Source organism: Quercus lobata, chromosome 12 (genome assembly GCF_001633185.2).
Source record: "Quercus lobata isolate SW786 chromosome 12, ValleyOak3.0 Primary Assembly, whole genome shotgun sequence".
Taxonomy (NCBI): Eukaryota; Viridiplantae; Streptophyta; class Magnoliopsida; order Fagales; family Fagaceae; genus Quercus; species Quercus lobata.
In genome coordinates this window covers 7,839,296-7,857,325 of record NC_044915.1, presented here as the reverse complement: position 1 = coordinate 7,857,325, position 18,030 = coordinate 7,839,296, and the positions used below count along the sequence as shown (strand labels likewise).

The 18,030-nt window shown below is 35.9% G+C and overlaps 1 protein-coding gene across 1 annotated transcript; it reads right to left on the bottom strand.

Moving 5' to 3' along the window:
* Positions 1–9,926: 9,926 nt before the first annotated feature.
* LOC115969996 (FCS-Like Zinc finger 2) lies at positions 9,927–11,299 on the bottom strand. The gene is made up of 2 exons (XM_031089644.1): positions 10,668–11,299; positions 9,927–10,330 (listed from the first exon to the last, which is right to left on the bottom strand). The coding sequence occupies exons 1-2, from the start codon at positions 11,009–11,011 to the stop codon at positions 10,141–10,143; spliced, it is 534 nt and encodes a 177-aa protein (XP_030945504.1). The 5' UTR covers positions 11,012–11,299; the 3' UTR covers positions 9,927–10,140.
* Between the last annotated feature and the right edge of the window lie 6,731 nt (positions 11,300–18,030).

The window sequence follows — 18,030 nt, the reverse complement described above, 5'->3', positions numbered from 1 at the left end:
AATTAACATTTTTTTTAAGAACCAAAAATGCTAATGCTCAAAGTGGCACTGATACAAATGAGAGTAACAATGTGTTTACATATAGAGGGAGTAGGGGGAGATAATATAGAGTGTTTAATTAATTTTGTTTTGGATTTTTTTAAGGGAGTGTGAAAGGGTTTTAGCTTATTTAGTGAGGACAATGTTGGGAATATATGTGTGAGTGAAAGTATCACATTGAAGAATAATGAGAAAAGTTGGTAATTAACATAATGGATTTTACTAATGTGTGCTCAAACTCAAAGGATTAGCCTTTGAAGTTAAGTTGTCTATCTATATGTTATACTAACCATTAAATTGGGGGAAAAATTGCCAAATGCCCTTTTTGGGCAAAAATAGCAGCTCTTTGCCCCATTTCCTAAACTAATTAGAGAAATACCCCTCTTTTGAAACTTGATTTGTGATAAATCGAGTTAGGCCCTATAGCGGCGTTTTTAATGAGCCTATAGTGATGTTTTCAGGACCTATAGTGGCGTTTTGTAACTTGACCTCTATGAAATCGAGTTATAGGTTAAAAAAAAAAAAAAAAAAAAAAAAATTGCCTATAACTCAATTTCATGGAGGTCGAGTTACAAAACGTTACTATAAGTTCTGAAAGAGCTTCAGGTTTTTTTTTTTTTTTAACTCGATTTATCTCAAATCGAGTTACAAAATATGGATATTTCCCTAATTAGTTTGGAAAAGGAGGCAAAACGCTGCTTAGTTTGAGAGAAAAGGGCATTTCCCCATTTTTTTCCTTAAATTGGAGGCTCCCAAAGTGTGAGGCATGAGATTCCCACAAACATGGAAGTGCGGGTTGAGTTCTCTTAGAATAGCATGTGGTATTGATATGTGGATCCCATGGATGAAACACAAGAGACCCATATGACGAGCTGATAAGGGAAAAACTCATAAACAAGGGAGAGTGAGTAGAACTTGTTCATGGTCTAAATAAAGGTTTGGAAGAGATTGTTAGAAATACACGTATGAGTTAAGTCCACTTTGAATAACAATGAAGTAACTAACATAACATAGTTGAAATCAAACTCATAAGCTTAAGTCTTAGGATTAAGTGGTGTTTTTATATGTTATATTAACTGCTCAGTTTAGTTAAGCAAGCTTCCACTTTTATTTTTAAAAAAGTTGTCAATTTTGTTCTTATGATGTCAGTTAATATCCACTTCTTTAAATTGAACAAAAGAGTAGTATATTTGTTAATGTATATTGTAGGGACACGACTCATTTGAGGCCCAATAAGGATGTTGGGCTCGCATATGAAAGATCCCTCACAATATGATTTGTAGAGAGTGGGCTTGAAAAGCTTGCCTTTGGTCACGGGGCGATGTTCCGGTCTTGATTTTAGAGGAGTTCATGTAGAAAAAAGGAGTTGGGTTTGGGCATTTAAGCCCTACCGTGTCACCTCCTATGGGGTTGGACTCCTCGGACTTGATCCGAGGATCATTAAGGCCTTACCCCGGTTACCCAACGGCGGGTTTTTCATCTGAAGTGCAAGTGTTCTCCTGATGTTTTCCCCCATGGAGTCTTTGTTTTGGGGGTGGAATCCCTTTTCAGATTCACTTACTTTTTCCTTTATACTAGCCTGCGTCCGCTGTCCTTCGTCCATGTGTAGGGTCAAGTTTTGCAAGACTGATATTTGTCCCATCAATCTAATCCCAGAATTGTTGGGGATGGTTGATAAAGCTGAAGAATAGGCTCTGTTAGGTGCAGAGTCTTATCGGGGAAGGGTAGGAGGGATAACTTTCCCAAGATATTTTAGATTTCCTTACAAATTTGTTACTATATCCCTTTTCCCAATGGAGCTTTGGGTCTGCCGAGGACTAAACTGTCCTCGGCAGCATCTCCGGGCCATTTTTGCATTATATTTTTGAGCTAGGGCCGTAACCTTTTTCGGCTTGGGCCTTTGGACTCCCCCTGAGCAAGTGGGCCTGGCCCATAAATTATTGGGCCCTACAATAGCCCCTCAAAACCCTGCTGTCCAACATCCTGGTTGGAATGGGGGGTTTTGATAATGCCAAGCCTTTGACTGACACTGGCGACCCTTTACCGACCCAGGAAGTGTAACGGTCTGCAAGATGCTCCTCTTAAGTTCCTCACGATGCGCTTATGCCGTTTGGTTATCCGAAGCGCGTCTTTAATATCTTCCCTTTACGAAACATCCCAGATGTAACGGTTATTGATGGCGTGGGGGAACGAAACGGGCGTGTTCTTGTTTGCAGATTTCCTTGGAGATCTGAACGCATTAAGTACTCTCCTCTTCGTCCCTTATATAAAGAGGAGAAACAGGAGTTGCTTCTCCCACAGATGAATTCCTTTATTCCCCCCCAAAATTTGAAACACCTTGATCCCTTCTGGAGTTTACTTTCTATCCGGTTATATCCTAACCTGAAACACACTCACCATAGTAATAAGCAATGAAAAAACTATTCCCCTCCCAGAAACGCCATGTCCTAGCGAAACCCGAAATGGCTCGGTCAGGGCAAGGATGGCGGAGACTTAAGATTTGTCTTCCCTTCCTTTCAGCCAAAATCCGAAGCAGAGGCTCATCACGTCAGATTCTCTGCGTGACTGAGTCGAGAATTCCCATCATCGTAACCAACCGCTCTTTTACGAGCATACCTAATATGGCCCCAGTGTGTTAGGAGTCAGGAACGAGGCAGGGACTAAGTGCCTCTACTTCTTCCTCTCTTTGCTCACTGGTGGCCCCCTCCGCCTCCCTTTCTTAGTCTTCCCAGCACCAGATCCATCCTGGTGCTTTCTCTTCTCCTTCTTTTGCTCATTTTCTTTCTTTTCATCTCTTCTCTTTTCTTCTCCTCATTCTTTACTCATGTCCTCCATCTTCCTCATTCATCTCCTCCATCTTCTTCATTGATTTCTTCCTTACTATTTCCTTCTCCTTCATCTCTTTCCAAAGAAGGTTCTTATCATAATATGAGCAGTATTGAGGCAGAGATTGGAGAGACTTTGAAGACGAGTTTAAAAGATACCTGACTGTTTACTTATCTGTAATGCGGATGTTATCGTTGCTTAGGCAGTTCACATTTTGTATAGGCTTGTTTGAGCCCCTCTTTGTACGTTGTAATAATTTTTCGTATTAATAAGAATTGTTGTTATTTTATCTCGCATATTCTGTCTCTATGCTTTTTTTTTTTTTTTTTTTTTTTTTTTTATAAATTTGCAAACGCTGCTCGGCACAATAATATAGCATTTGAATCGATGACAAATAAGGCCAAAATACTGGCTGATAAAAAGATGTCACCATAACTTTAACAGAGTTGCTTGACATAGCAATGCGTACCTGTGAATAACGATACTTGCCCGAAACAATACTGGGATTAGAACCTGGATGCTCTATGCGGTGTAGGAAGTAATCATTCAAAGACATATCATCCGCCAAAATGAACAGCCCCCTTTAGGCTACTGAATAGTGGAGTGCCCCATTATCATCCTAACACTTTTATTAGCCTTAACATTTTACAGTATTTGAGCCGGGAACTTTCCCATCCGAGCAGTTGGTTTCACCATAGGCTTGAGTCCGAGGACCATGCAAGGCCTTGGTTTTGTATAAAACTTGCAATTTCTTTTTTTTTTTACTCGGTTTCCCCATAGGCTTGAGTCCGAGGACCATGCAAGGCCTTGGTTCTGTCCAAAACTTGTGATTTTTTCTTTTTTATACTTGGTTTTCCTGTAGGCTTGAGTCCGAGGACCATGCAAGGCCTTGGTTCTGTCCAAAACTTGTGATTTTTTTTTTCTTTTTTGTACTTGGTTTCCCCATAGGCTTGAGTCCGAGGACCATGCAAGACCTTGGTTCTGTCCAAAACTTGTGATTTTTCCTTTTTTGTACTTGGTTTCCCCATAGGCTTGAGTCCGAGGACCACGCAAGGCCTTGGTTCTGTCCAAAACTTGTGATTTTTTTTTTCTTTTTTGTACTTGGTTTCCCCATAGGCTTGAGTCCGAGGACCATGCAAGGCCTTGGTTCTGTCCCTGGGCCCCTATGCTGAACGGGCCTAGGCCGCGAATTTACTGGGCCCACAAATTAAGAGGTATTTCCGTAGTCTTTGATCACGCGGTACTTTTTGGCGTCCCAGTGTTCGAGGTGCGCCTTCTCGAGACTCCTTTAACCTCAGGGTTGCAGACGAAGTTGGAAATCGAGCCAGAGACATTTTGTCTGTAGAGTTCCTTGGGACGCTGCGTGAATTAAATGCCACCACCTTATCTTTTAACATAAATAGGAGAGAAAGTTGCTTTATCCACGCACAAATCCATCAGTTTCCTCCCTTAGTACATCATGCTTGAGGCAAGGGTTGGGGAAAAGAAACTTTCTCCGCCACAAAGGCGCCGTGTCCTCCTGAGACTCGAAATAGTGAGGTACGGGCAAAGGAAACATAAATTCAAGGGAATATTCCGTTTCGATAGAGGGGAAAAGGCGTTTCTCCCTCTTTTAGTCAAAATCCGAAGCAGGTTCTGTTCATGCCAAAATTTTGGTGTGTCAGAAGAAAGATTCTCAGCCACCAGCGCCTCTGCCTTGTTGCAGGCAAATTTTTGGTGAAGGCTCCTCAACTTCCGGCTCCCTGCACATTTTCTTCGGCGGTATGAGGCTCAGGTTGAGTTCTTTTGCTGCCTGAGCTAGGGGCATGCAAAAACATTGAGGAAGAATAAGGTCTTGAAGCAGTAGCCAACCTCTCCTCTGTGCTACCTCCTCGGCTTTATCTTATTCTCTTGTATCTTTCCTTTCTATTATGTAGTGAGTTTTGACATAAGCTGATTCCAGTTTTTCGTTGTATGCTGTACTATTTCTTGGTTTTAGTAAAAGGGAAATTTATTTACTTGTTTTGAATACTATTCTTTTTGCAACACTACTTTGTGAAAGGGTGTGCTCCATGTGTGTGTTTCTTCAATGATACTTAGAGCGGGAAACCTTGAAACATAGTCCAACTAATTCTAATTTACCAACACTACCAAGCATTACGATGATGATTCATAGTAAGTTAAACTTAGGAAACTAACCGTGGTAACAATTGAATATTCTCTGATAAGTGCGAGAATACCGTCCGAGAATGATAATCTCTGAATAATCCACCCGAGGAGTTGACTGAGCAATAGAGAGCTCAGGTCGTTTTTCAGGCGGCCTATTGCTCTATATTGCATCGATCCTTTTGGTGCTGCAGATCCGAAAGCAGACTTGAGAATCCTCGCAATTTAGGAACTAACCCAATTGTCAGTGGAGAGTTTTCCTCGGATAAATCCTAAAGTCCATGTAATGTAGCTTTTCCTTATAAGTAGTTAGTTTCCCCATAGGCCTGAGTCCGAGAACCATGCAAGGCCTTGGTTCTGTCCAAAACTTGTGATTTTTTCTTTTTTTGTACTTGGTTTCCCCATAGGCTTGAGTCCGAGGACCATGCAAGGCCTTGGTTCTGTCCAAAACTTGTAAGATTTCTTTTTTGTACTTGGTTTCCCCATAGGCTCGAGTCCGAGGACCATGCAAGGCCTTGGTTCCGTCCAAAACTTGTAAGATTTATTTTTTGTACTTGGTTTCCCCATAGGCTTGAGTCCGAGGACCATGCAAGGTCTTGGTTCTGTCCAAAACCTATGATTTTTTCTTTTTTGTACTTGGTTTCCCCATAGGCTTGAGTCCGAGGACCATGCAAGGCCTTGGTTATGTCCAAAACTTGTAAGATTTCTTTTTTTTTTTACTTGGTTTCCCCATAGGCTTGAGTCCTGAGGACCATGCAAGACCTTGGTTCTGTCCAAAACTTGTAAGATTTCTTTTTTGTACTTGGTTTCCCCATAGGCTTGAGTCCGAGGACATGCAAGGCCTTGGTTCTGTCCAAAACTTGTAAGATTTCTTTTTTGTACTTGGTTTCCCCATAGGCTTGAGTCCGAGGACCATGCAAGGCCTTGGTTCTGTCCAAAACTTGTGATTTTTCTTTTTTGTACTTGGTTTCCCCATAGGCTTGAGTCCGAGGACCATGCAAGGCCTTGGTTCTGTCCAAAACTTGTAAGATTTCTTTTTTGTACTTGGTTTCCCCATAGGCTTGAGTCCGAGGACCATGCAAGGCCTTGGTTCTGTCCAAAACTTATAAGATTTCTTTTTTTTACTTTCGCTTATGTTTCGAATGTAAGCCCCTAGACCAGGGCGGGGAGAGCTGGTTTGTGGCTAGAAGCCCCTAAAGCTGCTCGCGCCGTTGGCACCGTAAGGCATAGCCCCTAGCAGAAGTTTATGTCGGAGCAACAGCTGTGTGTTGCCGGAGACGTAGGAAGCTTCACGAACCTCTGCTTGCTAGAGAGTCGACTCCACCGCCACCTGCGCCAACGCGTAAGCCTTTCCCACAGACGGCGCCAATTGTAGGGACACGACTCTTTTGAGGCCCAATAAGGATGTTGGGCTCGCACATGAAAGATTCCTCACAATATGATTTGTAGAGAGTGGGCTTGAAAAGCTTGCTTTTGGTCACGGGGTGATGTTCCGGTCTTGATTTTAGAGGAGTTCATGTAGAAAAAAGAAGTTGGGTTTGGGCATTTAAGCCCTACCGTGTCACCTCCTATGGTGTTGGACTCCTCGGACTTGATCCGAGGATCATTAAGGCCTTACTCCGATTACCCAACGGCGGGTTTTTCATTTGAAGTGCAAGTGTTCTCCTGATATTTTCCCCCATGGAGTCTTTGTTTTGGGGGTGGAATCCCTTTTCAGATTCACTTACTTTTTCCTTTATACTAGCCTGCGTCCGCTGTCCTTCGTCCACGTGTAGGGTTAAGTTTTGCAAGACTGATATTTGTCCCATCAATCTAATCCCATAATTGTTGGGGATGGTTGATAAAGCTGAAGAATAGGCTCTGTTAGGTGCAGAGTGTTATCGGGGAAGGGTAGTAGGGATAACTTTCCCAAGATATTTTAGATTTCCTTACAAATTTGTTACTATATCCCTTTTCCCAATGGAGCTTTGGGTCTGTCGAGGACTAAACTGTCCTCGGCAGCGTCTCCGGACCATTTTTGCTTTATATTTTTGAGCTATGGCCGTAACCTTTTTCGGCTTGGGCCTTTGGACTCCTCCTGAGCAAGTGGGCCTGGCCCATAAATTATTGGGCCCCACATATATAATGTCCTATTATTTTCTTGCTATCTCATTTTAATTTTTAAAACATAAAAGTCTGGAGAAGAGATGTTTGTAGTTTTATATTGTTAAAAGAACTAAAAAATATAAGTGGTTTAAGATTTCAAGGTCAGACCACGGTTTAACCTAAAATTTCAATCACGATACAAAATTTGTGTACATTTTTTATTATTATAAATCAATTATACAAATTCATCCCCAAACCCAATCACCATTCAAGTTCTCACCAATCAGTGCCAGCTCAATGGATGAGCTAAATAGGCAACCGCCTAAGGCCCCTAATGAAAAAAGGCCCCTAAATTTTTACCAATAGAGATATTCTTATACCAATAGAAGTATTAATTAACCCCTAATTATTCACCAAAAAATAAAAAATAGTTGTTTTTTTATCAAAGAAAAACTAGTTAAAGAAAATATTTTCATTGGATGGGTCAATCATTTAATCTCTCACACATAAATGTTAAAAGAACTCATTAATCTTACACTAGTAAATAAATTTATACTCAAATTCTATTTAGAAATATCAAATATATAACTTTATTAAAATTTTCAATCATAATTTTTTAGTATTTGGTTACTTCATTTAATGAATAGTATTTATTTTAGTTGTATAGTCATTCAATAATGCGATGGGTTCGTTTTAATTTGTAATTTTTTTTTCTAAAAAAATAGATTTTAAATGAAAAAAAAAAAAACAAAAGTTAAATAAATATTCTATTAATATTCAAAATATAAGAATAGACTTCACTTGAAGTTGTCGCCTTAGACCCCACAATACCTTGAGCCGGCCCTGTCACCAATCAAACCAAATTTTCGTAATCTTCATAAGAAAACAAACAAAAAATCAAATTCATAAAAATTCAAGGAATCCCTGACCTTAAATCAAGAAAATATAAGATAAAAAATATATGAACCAAACACATTATCTATAAGAAGGTTTGCAGTGAATGTGTAACAATTAACACTAAAGATTCATTGTTGTCACAACCCCTTGTCTTTGTGGAGCCTTCATCCTACACCATATTCACAACGGCCTAACCCATTGTCTTCGTCCTTTAATCTCTACATTCAAATATATGATAAAACAACACATTTATTCAAACATGATATACAAATGAAACAAGTTACTGTATTGCTAACAGGGCATTCTGGAGCTACTGGGCTTGTGGTTAGTGCTAATGGTGACTTTGTTCTCGTTTCTTAGTTCATGAGTAAAAGAATTCAGAAGTTTTGGCTCAAAGATCCCGACTGTAGTACAACAAAATCTTCCGTAAACTTTTAAGGAGATCCAAACAACATGAAGACAAAGAAGATTGCACTTGGAGACTTTTTGGGTGTCACTAATGCAATATAAAGGGGACCATTATTATTTTTTTGATAAAAATTTGGGGAAATGGGAAATTTTTGAAAGTGGTTGAGGAAAGAATGGGAATTGGGGGAAAGCATAACGAGGATAGTAAAAACAAAGATTTCAAAACTTTTAACAGATAAAATAAATTATTAAAAAAAACAAAAAACTAGTTTTTTAAATCGATACCAAACGCAATCTAAGTGTCTAAAATAGGGTCTTACTGTATTATTTTACTATTTTTTAACTTTCTGTACAATACTTTTAGTAAAAAATTTTTAATTTCAGTTAAATAAACTGTTCTCAAACTGACTTTTAATAATAGATCAACTATCGGGTATTAACAAGACGACTGGGTTGAATAAAATTAAAAGTTGAAAGACTAAATTGGTTGAAATTGTAGTCAGAGGGCTTAATTGAATTTGAGGCAAAGTTAAATGGTGTAATTTGTAATTTACTTCTCTCTCTCACTTTCGTTTGTTTAATTTCTTCCGATCCAAGGCCTATACGTGTATTTTGGAGTTTCTAGGCGTTTGTCCCAATGATGGGTGGGCTTCTTGAGGATGGTGGCAACCAATTGACATGATGCCAGGTCTACGGCAGCCAGTTCTTAACAACCTCATGGTAGCTACTACGCTCCACCTCCAAACTCAACACACACTAGCTGCTGCTACTGAGTTAATATGATTGAGCACACAAAAGGCTCAAACAAACTAATAAGGCATGGGCAACAGACAAAAATCATCACAATGAGAGCGAGCATCATCAATGACGTTACCACCTAAAGCAGCCAAATTCCTATGCAAAATCATCTCTCTCTCTTTGGGCTTTTTAATTTTAGAAAACAGGTTGTTTGTCCAATTCATGATTAAAAACTATGACAAAAACCCATTCCCCTATCAAGATATTATTTTACTTTTTGAATTAAAGACTGTTTTAAAGGTTAATGATTTAAATTTATATACAGAAGAAATTCCGTGGAAACGTCTGCACCGGATTCTGGTTGCTGACTCTGTTCCTAGAAAGCAACAATTATACTTTTTACCCCACATATGCTTTTCCCAATTCAACACTTTCTTTGCTTTTTGTGGGTGCTTTTCTACGAGTACTTTCCTAATTCGCCGCTAGGCCCTGTTTTTCTGGCTTACCAGGAAAACTCCACCACAACACCTCTCTCTCTCTCTCTCTCTCTCTCTCTCACACACACACACACACACACACACACACACACTTCAAAGTGAATTCAAAAGAAAAAAAAGCTCACCAACGAGTAATAATAACAAGGAACTTTCCTGGTTACAATTCTTCACTCAAAAGGCTGAAGCTTTTGCATTACTAGATATTTAACAGGAAATTATATATATAATTAACATTATAAAAAAAAAAAAAGAAAAAACCCAAAGAGCTAGTCCCATGGAGCAGGTGATGCAAGCAACCAAACACACTTTCTCCTACTAATTACGATTCACAGTTTCAACATACACAAAATTCTCAAATGGGTCTCTCTTTCTTCTTCTTGTATCTCCGCCCTATTTCTCTTCCTAAAACACAAAGCATAATTTTTTTTTTATACTTCTCATTTCTTTTTCTGGTAATATATTGTGGTAGGTCCACATCTTTGTTTTTTTTGTTTGGTTAATATACTTAAGCGGCTGCAACAGTGCTTGTACGTAAAGGGTAGTTCTTCTGGGTTTTGTTTGGGGAAGTGGACTCTCTCTGTTGCTTTTTCCTCAACGCCTTCATTGAGGAAGAAAGATTCCAGTTCTTCTCCTTTGCTTCATCGATTTCTATTTGTTCCTGTCTGCACTCTTCACTACAGAATGGAGTGTCACCTCTGCAAAAAACCAAACTTTTCATTAGTAACCCATTAATCACGCCAAAGAATTAGACCCATCCTAGTATTTCAGATCCCAATTAGTGGGAAAGAAGAGGTTACAAATTTCACTTTCAACCAAGAAATTTGGAGAAATTCCAATTCCAATTTTTTTACGTTTTAACTAGTGCCAAAAGGTAAAGGTCGTTCTTTTTATTCCCAATAAAGACTACAAGATCATAATTTCCCAAAATAAACCAAAGTAAACCAACAAAAATACAAATGTGAATCTTTTATTTCCCAAAAGAAAGAAACTTGATTAATATAGCAATAAGAAAGAAAGAAAGAAGTGGCTAACCTGTACATGAAGATGTCTTTGTTATCCCCAAGTGGTTTCTTGCAAAGAAAACAGGCTTCCAAGAAATGGGGTTGGTGATCCTCGAATCTTGCATCATAGAACCTAGGCCCAGCAGATCTCGGAGACAAAGCCGAGAGGTTTCTCAAACTACCCCTCCTACTAATATTATACGAGGCACTGTAACACAGTGTCCTAGAGAAGAAAGGGTGGTTTTGGTTGTGACTATGGTGGGTATGATTATGCTGGTTCCCAGTTCCAGAGATCCCAGCTTCCATGTCTGCCAAAGAAGCCAACCCATAATCTTCCTCGATGAAACAAGGCCTCCTTGTACTTGTGGACTCCATCAATTAACAAAAAAGATATCGTGTATGTGTGGTTCTAAAACACCAGCAATTTTTTTTTAGTGCGTGTGTTTTGGGGTTTTTTCTGTTGTTCTTGTTTTCTCTTTGGGGTCTAGAATGTGTTTTAGAGAGAGAGAGAGATAAAGCGAGAGAGAGATGGAGTGGAAGATATGGAAGGCAGATGGGTTATAAAGAGAAGTTGGTGAAGACTATGAGACAGAGAGAGAGTGAGAAACTACGGGCAGGTTTCTCTAGAATCCGTGCAGGTGAATCCATTGGCCCAAAATACCTGCATCTCTAAGTTCTTTTTTTTTTAAAAATATATATATTTGGTTATAAATTAATTGTTATTTAATCACCACTATCTTGTCCAAAAAATACAATAATGCCAAAAGAGTAGGAGAGATGTGAATCATTATTGACATAGACTTAGTGGCATTTGTTGTGGTTTATCGGGGTTAATGAGGGTAAAAATGTAATATGGAAGATATTCTCGTCATGGGGACCAAAAACTTCCACTCTCCGAGCATGTAGCCCCCACTCGCGACCAAACTGCACATGATCACACTCAGCTCCTTTTTTTTTTCCTTTTTAAAACTCAGATCTCTACGTTCTAACGTCAAGATCGTAGTAGGGAAATAAACCTGGGTCCACGCTCGTACCATGCGCGTAAACGTAACGTTCACACCTCCCTTGGTCCTAAAGTCTTCCCCTTAGTCACTTCCTCAATCCTCACCTTGCTCGTTAAGTAAAACAATTAAGAAAAATGCTACCAACACAACAACAAAGTACACATTAGTGACATTACCACAACTAGTCACAATTAATTCACCTCCAAAAATTAAATACAAACGCGTTCTTTTTAAAATTTTATGATTTAACCAAAAGAGAACATTATTTGCAACTTTTCATATTATTAAATTAAGATTAATTATAGATTATATATACATGAGAATAATGTGATATTTTTATTTCCATTTTTCATATTTACACGAAAAACTCGCTATACATAATTCATTTTAATACAAAAATATTTATTTTTCAACCACATAAGACTTTTAGTAATGTTGAAGGGTAATTTTTTCATTTAAAAAAAATCAAGAATGGAAAAAACAATTAATTAGTTAGTTACTAAAATAATTTGTATAAGAGCATTTTATATTATTATGATTGATATTTTTAAATATAATGCTTTCAATAATATGATAAACAAATCAAATTTTGAGCATACCTTAAAACATAAATGTCTAACTCTCAAGAATTTTAATTGTTGTAAGTTTAAAACTCTAAAATATCCATAACTCTCATGGTTTATAATTCCCAGCAACCAAATAGAGCCTAATACTTTTCTATATGGTTTAAATTATTAATTTATTTCACAAGTTTTTTTTTTTTTTGGGTTAACAATTAACTGATAGTGTTATTGGTGACCTTTCTCAAAGAATTTCGCTACCATACTCTAAGGAAGCAGTTGAAGCATTAGCTATTAGAAAAACTGATATCTTTGCTATGACATTAGCATTTTTGATACTATTGTTGAAGGCGATGTAGAGGTGATCATTAAAACTTTGAAAGCTAAGGAGGTGGATCATCCAATATATGACCATATTTTGAAAGATCCCTTTCACTCTTCTTGAATTTTCGTTCGATGTCTTTCCTTTATGTCAAGAAATTAAGTAATTTAGTTGCCCATTATCTAGCCGAACATGCAAAGTTTAGTGAAAAGCTTCAAATTTGGATTAAATCCATCCCTAATGACATAGCTCATCTTGTGATTCATGATTCATTGTAATTTTTTTTTCTCCTTTTTAATAAATGACCCCTGATGTTTGCTTTCTCAAAAAAATAAAAATTATTGGGGGATTTAAATCCAAGTTCTCCTCATCTAAAAGATCATACAGTAGAATTGGGTTACAACGTTATCTAACATTTTTTCACAAATTATTTCCACCAATTTTATTGGAAAAAAAAAACCATTTAATTTGGACTTTAAAAATAAACCTTTTATCCCATGTTTCTATCTTGTTTTACTTTATTATCAAAGAAAGGATAACAAAAATATAGGGCAAAAAAAAAAAAACCCACGCGCAAGAATGCAACTATGCAAGTGATAGTTTCGCAAATCCGAGCTACCAAACAGTACCAGTACCATCGCTCCAAAACCCACGGCCTCACTTTTTCCTCCCACCTTGTTTCTCACTCAAAACCCACCCCTATTCTCACTCCTTCTTAATTTAGCAAAAAAATAAAGTAGTACCTCTCCTCAAAAATCTTACATCACACACTCTCTATTACTGTACCCCACTTTTCCAAGATTCTTTTGTCGTTTTCCTCCAACCCCACACCTTGGCCCCACCCACCTCCTCGAAACCAACAAAACCACTGGCCCCACCATCCCCGTGATGACGATTATGACTGGTGGGCCTTCATTACTGGTTTTTAGGCTTTCCGATTAATTAACCTTACAAAATACAAAATATCATAAAAATATTTAACAATTTTTCTTTTGTTTTTTTTGGTTAAACACAATTTTATTCTTCATAGTACATACAAAAGTTTTTTTCTTAATAATTTTATAATTGGTTTACTGTATGCGATGAGCACAATTGACACTAATCGACTTATCATTTATTTTCTGTCTCTATTACTGGCACTCTACCACTTTAATAATTAAAAAAATTTATTTTTAACTATTCGTAGAGTTGATAAAGAATGAATAAACTCAATACAAATCATTAAAAACCAATTAATTTAATTATTATCACTCTAGTAACATTGAATAATTACAAAGAAACAACCCAATTTTACAATCTAATGATTTACACATTGCAATCTATCTTTCACGATCACACAAAAAAGCACAAAATTTTCAGTGTGAAAATGGTCGTGTGTTTAAATATTTTATGCCACACATCACTTTACGATGCTTACTTTTAATGGCACAGGTCAACAAATTGTGAAATTAAGCGTAAAAAATGGTGAAATAACCCAATTATACAATCTAACGATTTACCCGTTACAATTTATCTTTCACAATCATACAAGCCAACAAATTGTATAATTACAAAATTTTAAGTGTGAAAATGGTCGTATGTTTAAATATTTTATGCTACACATCACTTTACGATACTTACCAATGATGGCAATAGTCAACAAATTATGAAATTAAGCATAAAAAATGGTGAAATAACCCAATTATACAATCTAATTGTTTACCCGTTACAATTTATCTTTCACAATCATACAAGCCAACAAATTGTAAAAGTACAAAATTTTGAGTGTGAAAATGGTCGTATGTTTAAATATTTTATACCACACATGACTTTACGATACTTACCAATGATGGCAATAATTAACAAATTGTGAAATTAAACGTGAAACATGGTGAAACAACCCAATTTTACAATCTACTGGTTTACCTATTACAATCTATCTTTCACAATCACATGAGTCAATAAATTGTAAAAATACAAAATTTTGAGTGTCAAAATAGTCATCTAGATATGAAAATGGTCGTGTATTTAGATATTTAGGGCCCGTTTAATAATTTTATTTTAATAACGTTATTTGTATTTTTTAAAAATATATATAAATAAAAAAATATATAAAAATATATATAATATTATTTAAATACTAAAACTACATATTTAAACAACAGTAACAATAAGGCTCTTAATGTCAAACATCACTTTACAATGCTTACTCACAATGGCCCGAGTTAACAAATTGTAAAATTATGTGTGAAAAATGGTGGGGTTTAAAAGCGGACTGGCATTTTGGGGATTTGATGATTACGCTCCCCAACCCCAAAACCGAAGCTCTTTTTCCAAGGCTTTTGTAATCTTGTTCCCCAACTCACACAACTGCCCGTTTGCCCGTGGGGTCCGGGCAGCACCCTCCAAATCTGCCCGTTCAGTTCTTTTTACACGTGTGCTGTAATGCTGGGTACCACCGCAGCACCTTGCACAATTACTCTACACGCCACGTGGCTTGCAACGGACAAAAGCAATTACGTCCGCTCAGTCATGTTCAAAGATGCTCCCTCTGATTTCTCATTTCTTTTTCTTTTCTTTTTCTGATGCGATTCCTGCAATCTTAACCCTTCGATTTAATTACTCCTCCTTGAGATCCCGTCCATTTCCTTCTAGAACTCCCTTTCACTTTCAGTCAATTTTGTACTATCTGTAATTTATTTTTTCTCCTTCAAAAGAAGAAGAAGCATAGTTGGTGAATTTTGAAGTGGACTGTATTTATTTTGAGGTGGAATGGTCATTTAAAGTACCTTTTATTTTTAATGCTGTTTGGACTTGAACCACCGTCCAATGCTATCATCTAGACACCTATTGGGTGACAATTAAATCAAAGTTGGTGTTACATTGATTCACTATCCTATCAACCCAAAAAAAAAAAGAAATATAAAAAAGAAAGAAAAAGATTCACTACTGTACTACTAACCAAAACGAAGAATTATTGAATATTTTGAAAGTATTATAAATGTGTATTTTTTTTTTCATATGAATTATGAGTCTCATAATAAATTTAATTAGTGAAATTTATAGTTACATGAGAGGATCGAAGAAATATATGCATATTCCAATCATTAAAAAAAATGCGTGTAAAATTTGAATTTCATACAAGAATTACAAAAAGCTTTTAATTTAAAAATATGTATTATCACCAGGAGAATTTGCTAAGTACACTTTACTTGACAATAAATATGTATCAACAAGTTCACTAATAAAGATTGGGTGCATACATTATTTACAAGACTTCCCTTACACAAAGTTAGACTATATGTATTTATGCATGTTTTCCTCCTGTTAGTAATTGCAGACTCTTACCTTGTGCTTTCAAAAATACTTATTGCCACAAGTTAATTTGTCGATCACAAAACCATTTTCTTGGTCACTTTAAGGTTTTCTTAAGATTTGATGTTGTCTATATGGTTTCAATAGAAAGTCCAACACAAATGCTGTGAAAAACCATTTTTTTTTCCTAAGGTTTAGTTCTGCCTTCTTCTTTTTCACAATTATTAAAGTTGAAATGAGATTTAAATACAAGTAGGGTTTGGGTTTAAGGTGACTATAAACATAGTTTTGAAATGAATTAAACATTTGAAATTTCTATAACAGGGTCTTAGAAGACCAAGGGTCCAAGAGTCTACCGACACTTTTTTTCTAAATCATCATTCTTGCACAATGGAATTCTATCTCTCTCAACCGAGGTCTTCAGTGGAAAAAAATTATGAGTATTTCAACCCCTCTTTTTTATCCAATGCTGAATCGATGATCTATGTATAAATTAAGAAAAATTCTTTGGATTTGAAAAAAAAATGATCAGAAGTTTTAGCATTCAACTCATTTGTACACCCATACTTATTACAAAATACGAAAGTCAAATTAAAAATAAATTTGTTATGAAATTAATTAGCAAACACTAAAAATCCTAACCGATGTTATTCTATACTTTGAAATTATTGATCCTCCTTTACATAATGTTGGCTTCATTAAGTAAAATTCATGACTTTGTTTACTAGGAGGAAAATGTGTATTTTAGGTGGATATAAATATAATTAAAGGTTCTATGGTTTATCTCACCAAAAAAAAAAGGTTCTACGGTTTATATCGATCTTCACTGGATTTTAAACAGTATACGTAGTACAAATTATTTGTGTCAAATTTTTTTTTTTTGAAGCCATGTCATTTTCAATATAGAAAAGTTAAAGAAAATAATATTTTAGATGGATTAAAATAACCTTTTGTGTGATTCCTGATTAACATGACGAAAATCCAGTGAATAATTGAATATAGTCAAACCAAAACCTGCCAAGGGTTGGAGGCGAAGGAAACAAAGTTGTCCCAATTACCTCACTATTACAAATGGTTAAAGTTGTTGACTAAGCTCAAATATATTTAAGGTCATGCCAATAATAGTTTAAAGCCCCAAGAATTATTTAATTATTTTAGCAAATCCAAATTTGTAGAATTAACTATTTTTCAACCAAGTCTACGTCACAAAGGTCTGTGTGTCTTCATAAGAAATTTTACAAATTGTTTATATGGGTTGAAAGGCAATCAAACATTGATCAGCTTTGAGTTTTAGTGTATTTATCAGTTGTTCATCAATAAAATAGTGTATTTATCAGTTGAATGGATTACTCAGTAGATTGCGTATCCTCAAGAACCCCAAGTTGGAGTCAAAGTTTGGCTCTGTATTTTCTCAAAAGCACAGTATAGGTGAATTTTTGGCTGGTTTATAAACACTACCACGGGCTTCTGTAGAATTCTTGAAGCATCGCCCACTGAAATTTTGATACGTGTGATAGTCTTGTAAAAACTGACATCATCTAGAATTAATATACAACTTTGATGCCATGAAAACATGGGGTTTTGAATGCATCTGAATAGAAAATAGGATTTTATTTTTAAGTCATTTTCAAGGACATTGTTATCATACTTTCACTGGACATTTCATGGAGAATAATATATATATATATATATATATTTATTTATTTATATATATAAGTGCAGACAATACTAATATTCTTAGCATTTAATCATCACTTAAAATGCATATTTTCAAAAGAAAGAAAAAAAGATTATCACCAATGTACTGATATTTATGTACATAATTTGACTTCATTTGTTTGGAAAAGTTATAAATAAATAAAAAAACAAAAAAAAAACAAATATGGAATGCTAACACATTAATTGTGGCCTTAGGACACTCTTGGTTTTTTTTTTTTTTTTGAATAAAATGTTTAAGTATCTTATATAGTATAATAATAAAGTAGTTTATTGATCTATTTACAATCTTAGTTTTTACTTTTTAACGATTTAATTTTATTTAATTGCGATATATTGAATTTTTTTTTAATGTTTAAACAACTTCTAGTCCACTACCATAGTCCATCATTTTATGTTGCGGTAAAGATGTGGTCCTGGAATTATTATTGCTGAAATGGAATGAATTATGATAGTGCTAACATTGGCACATGCGACTTGTACTCGAAGATGATGGAC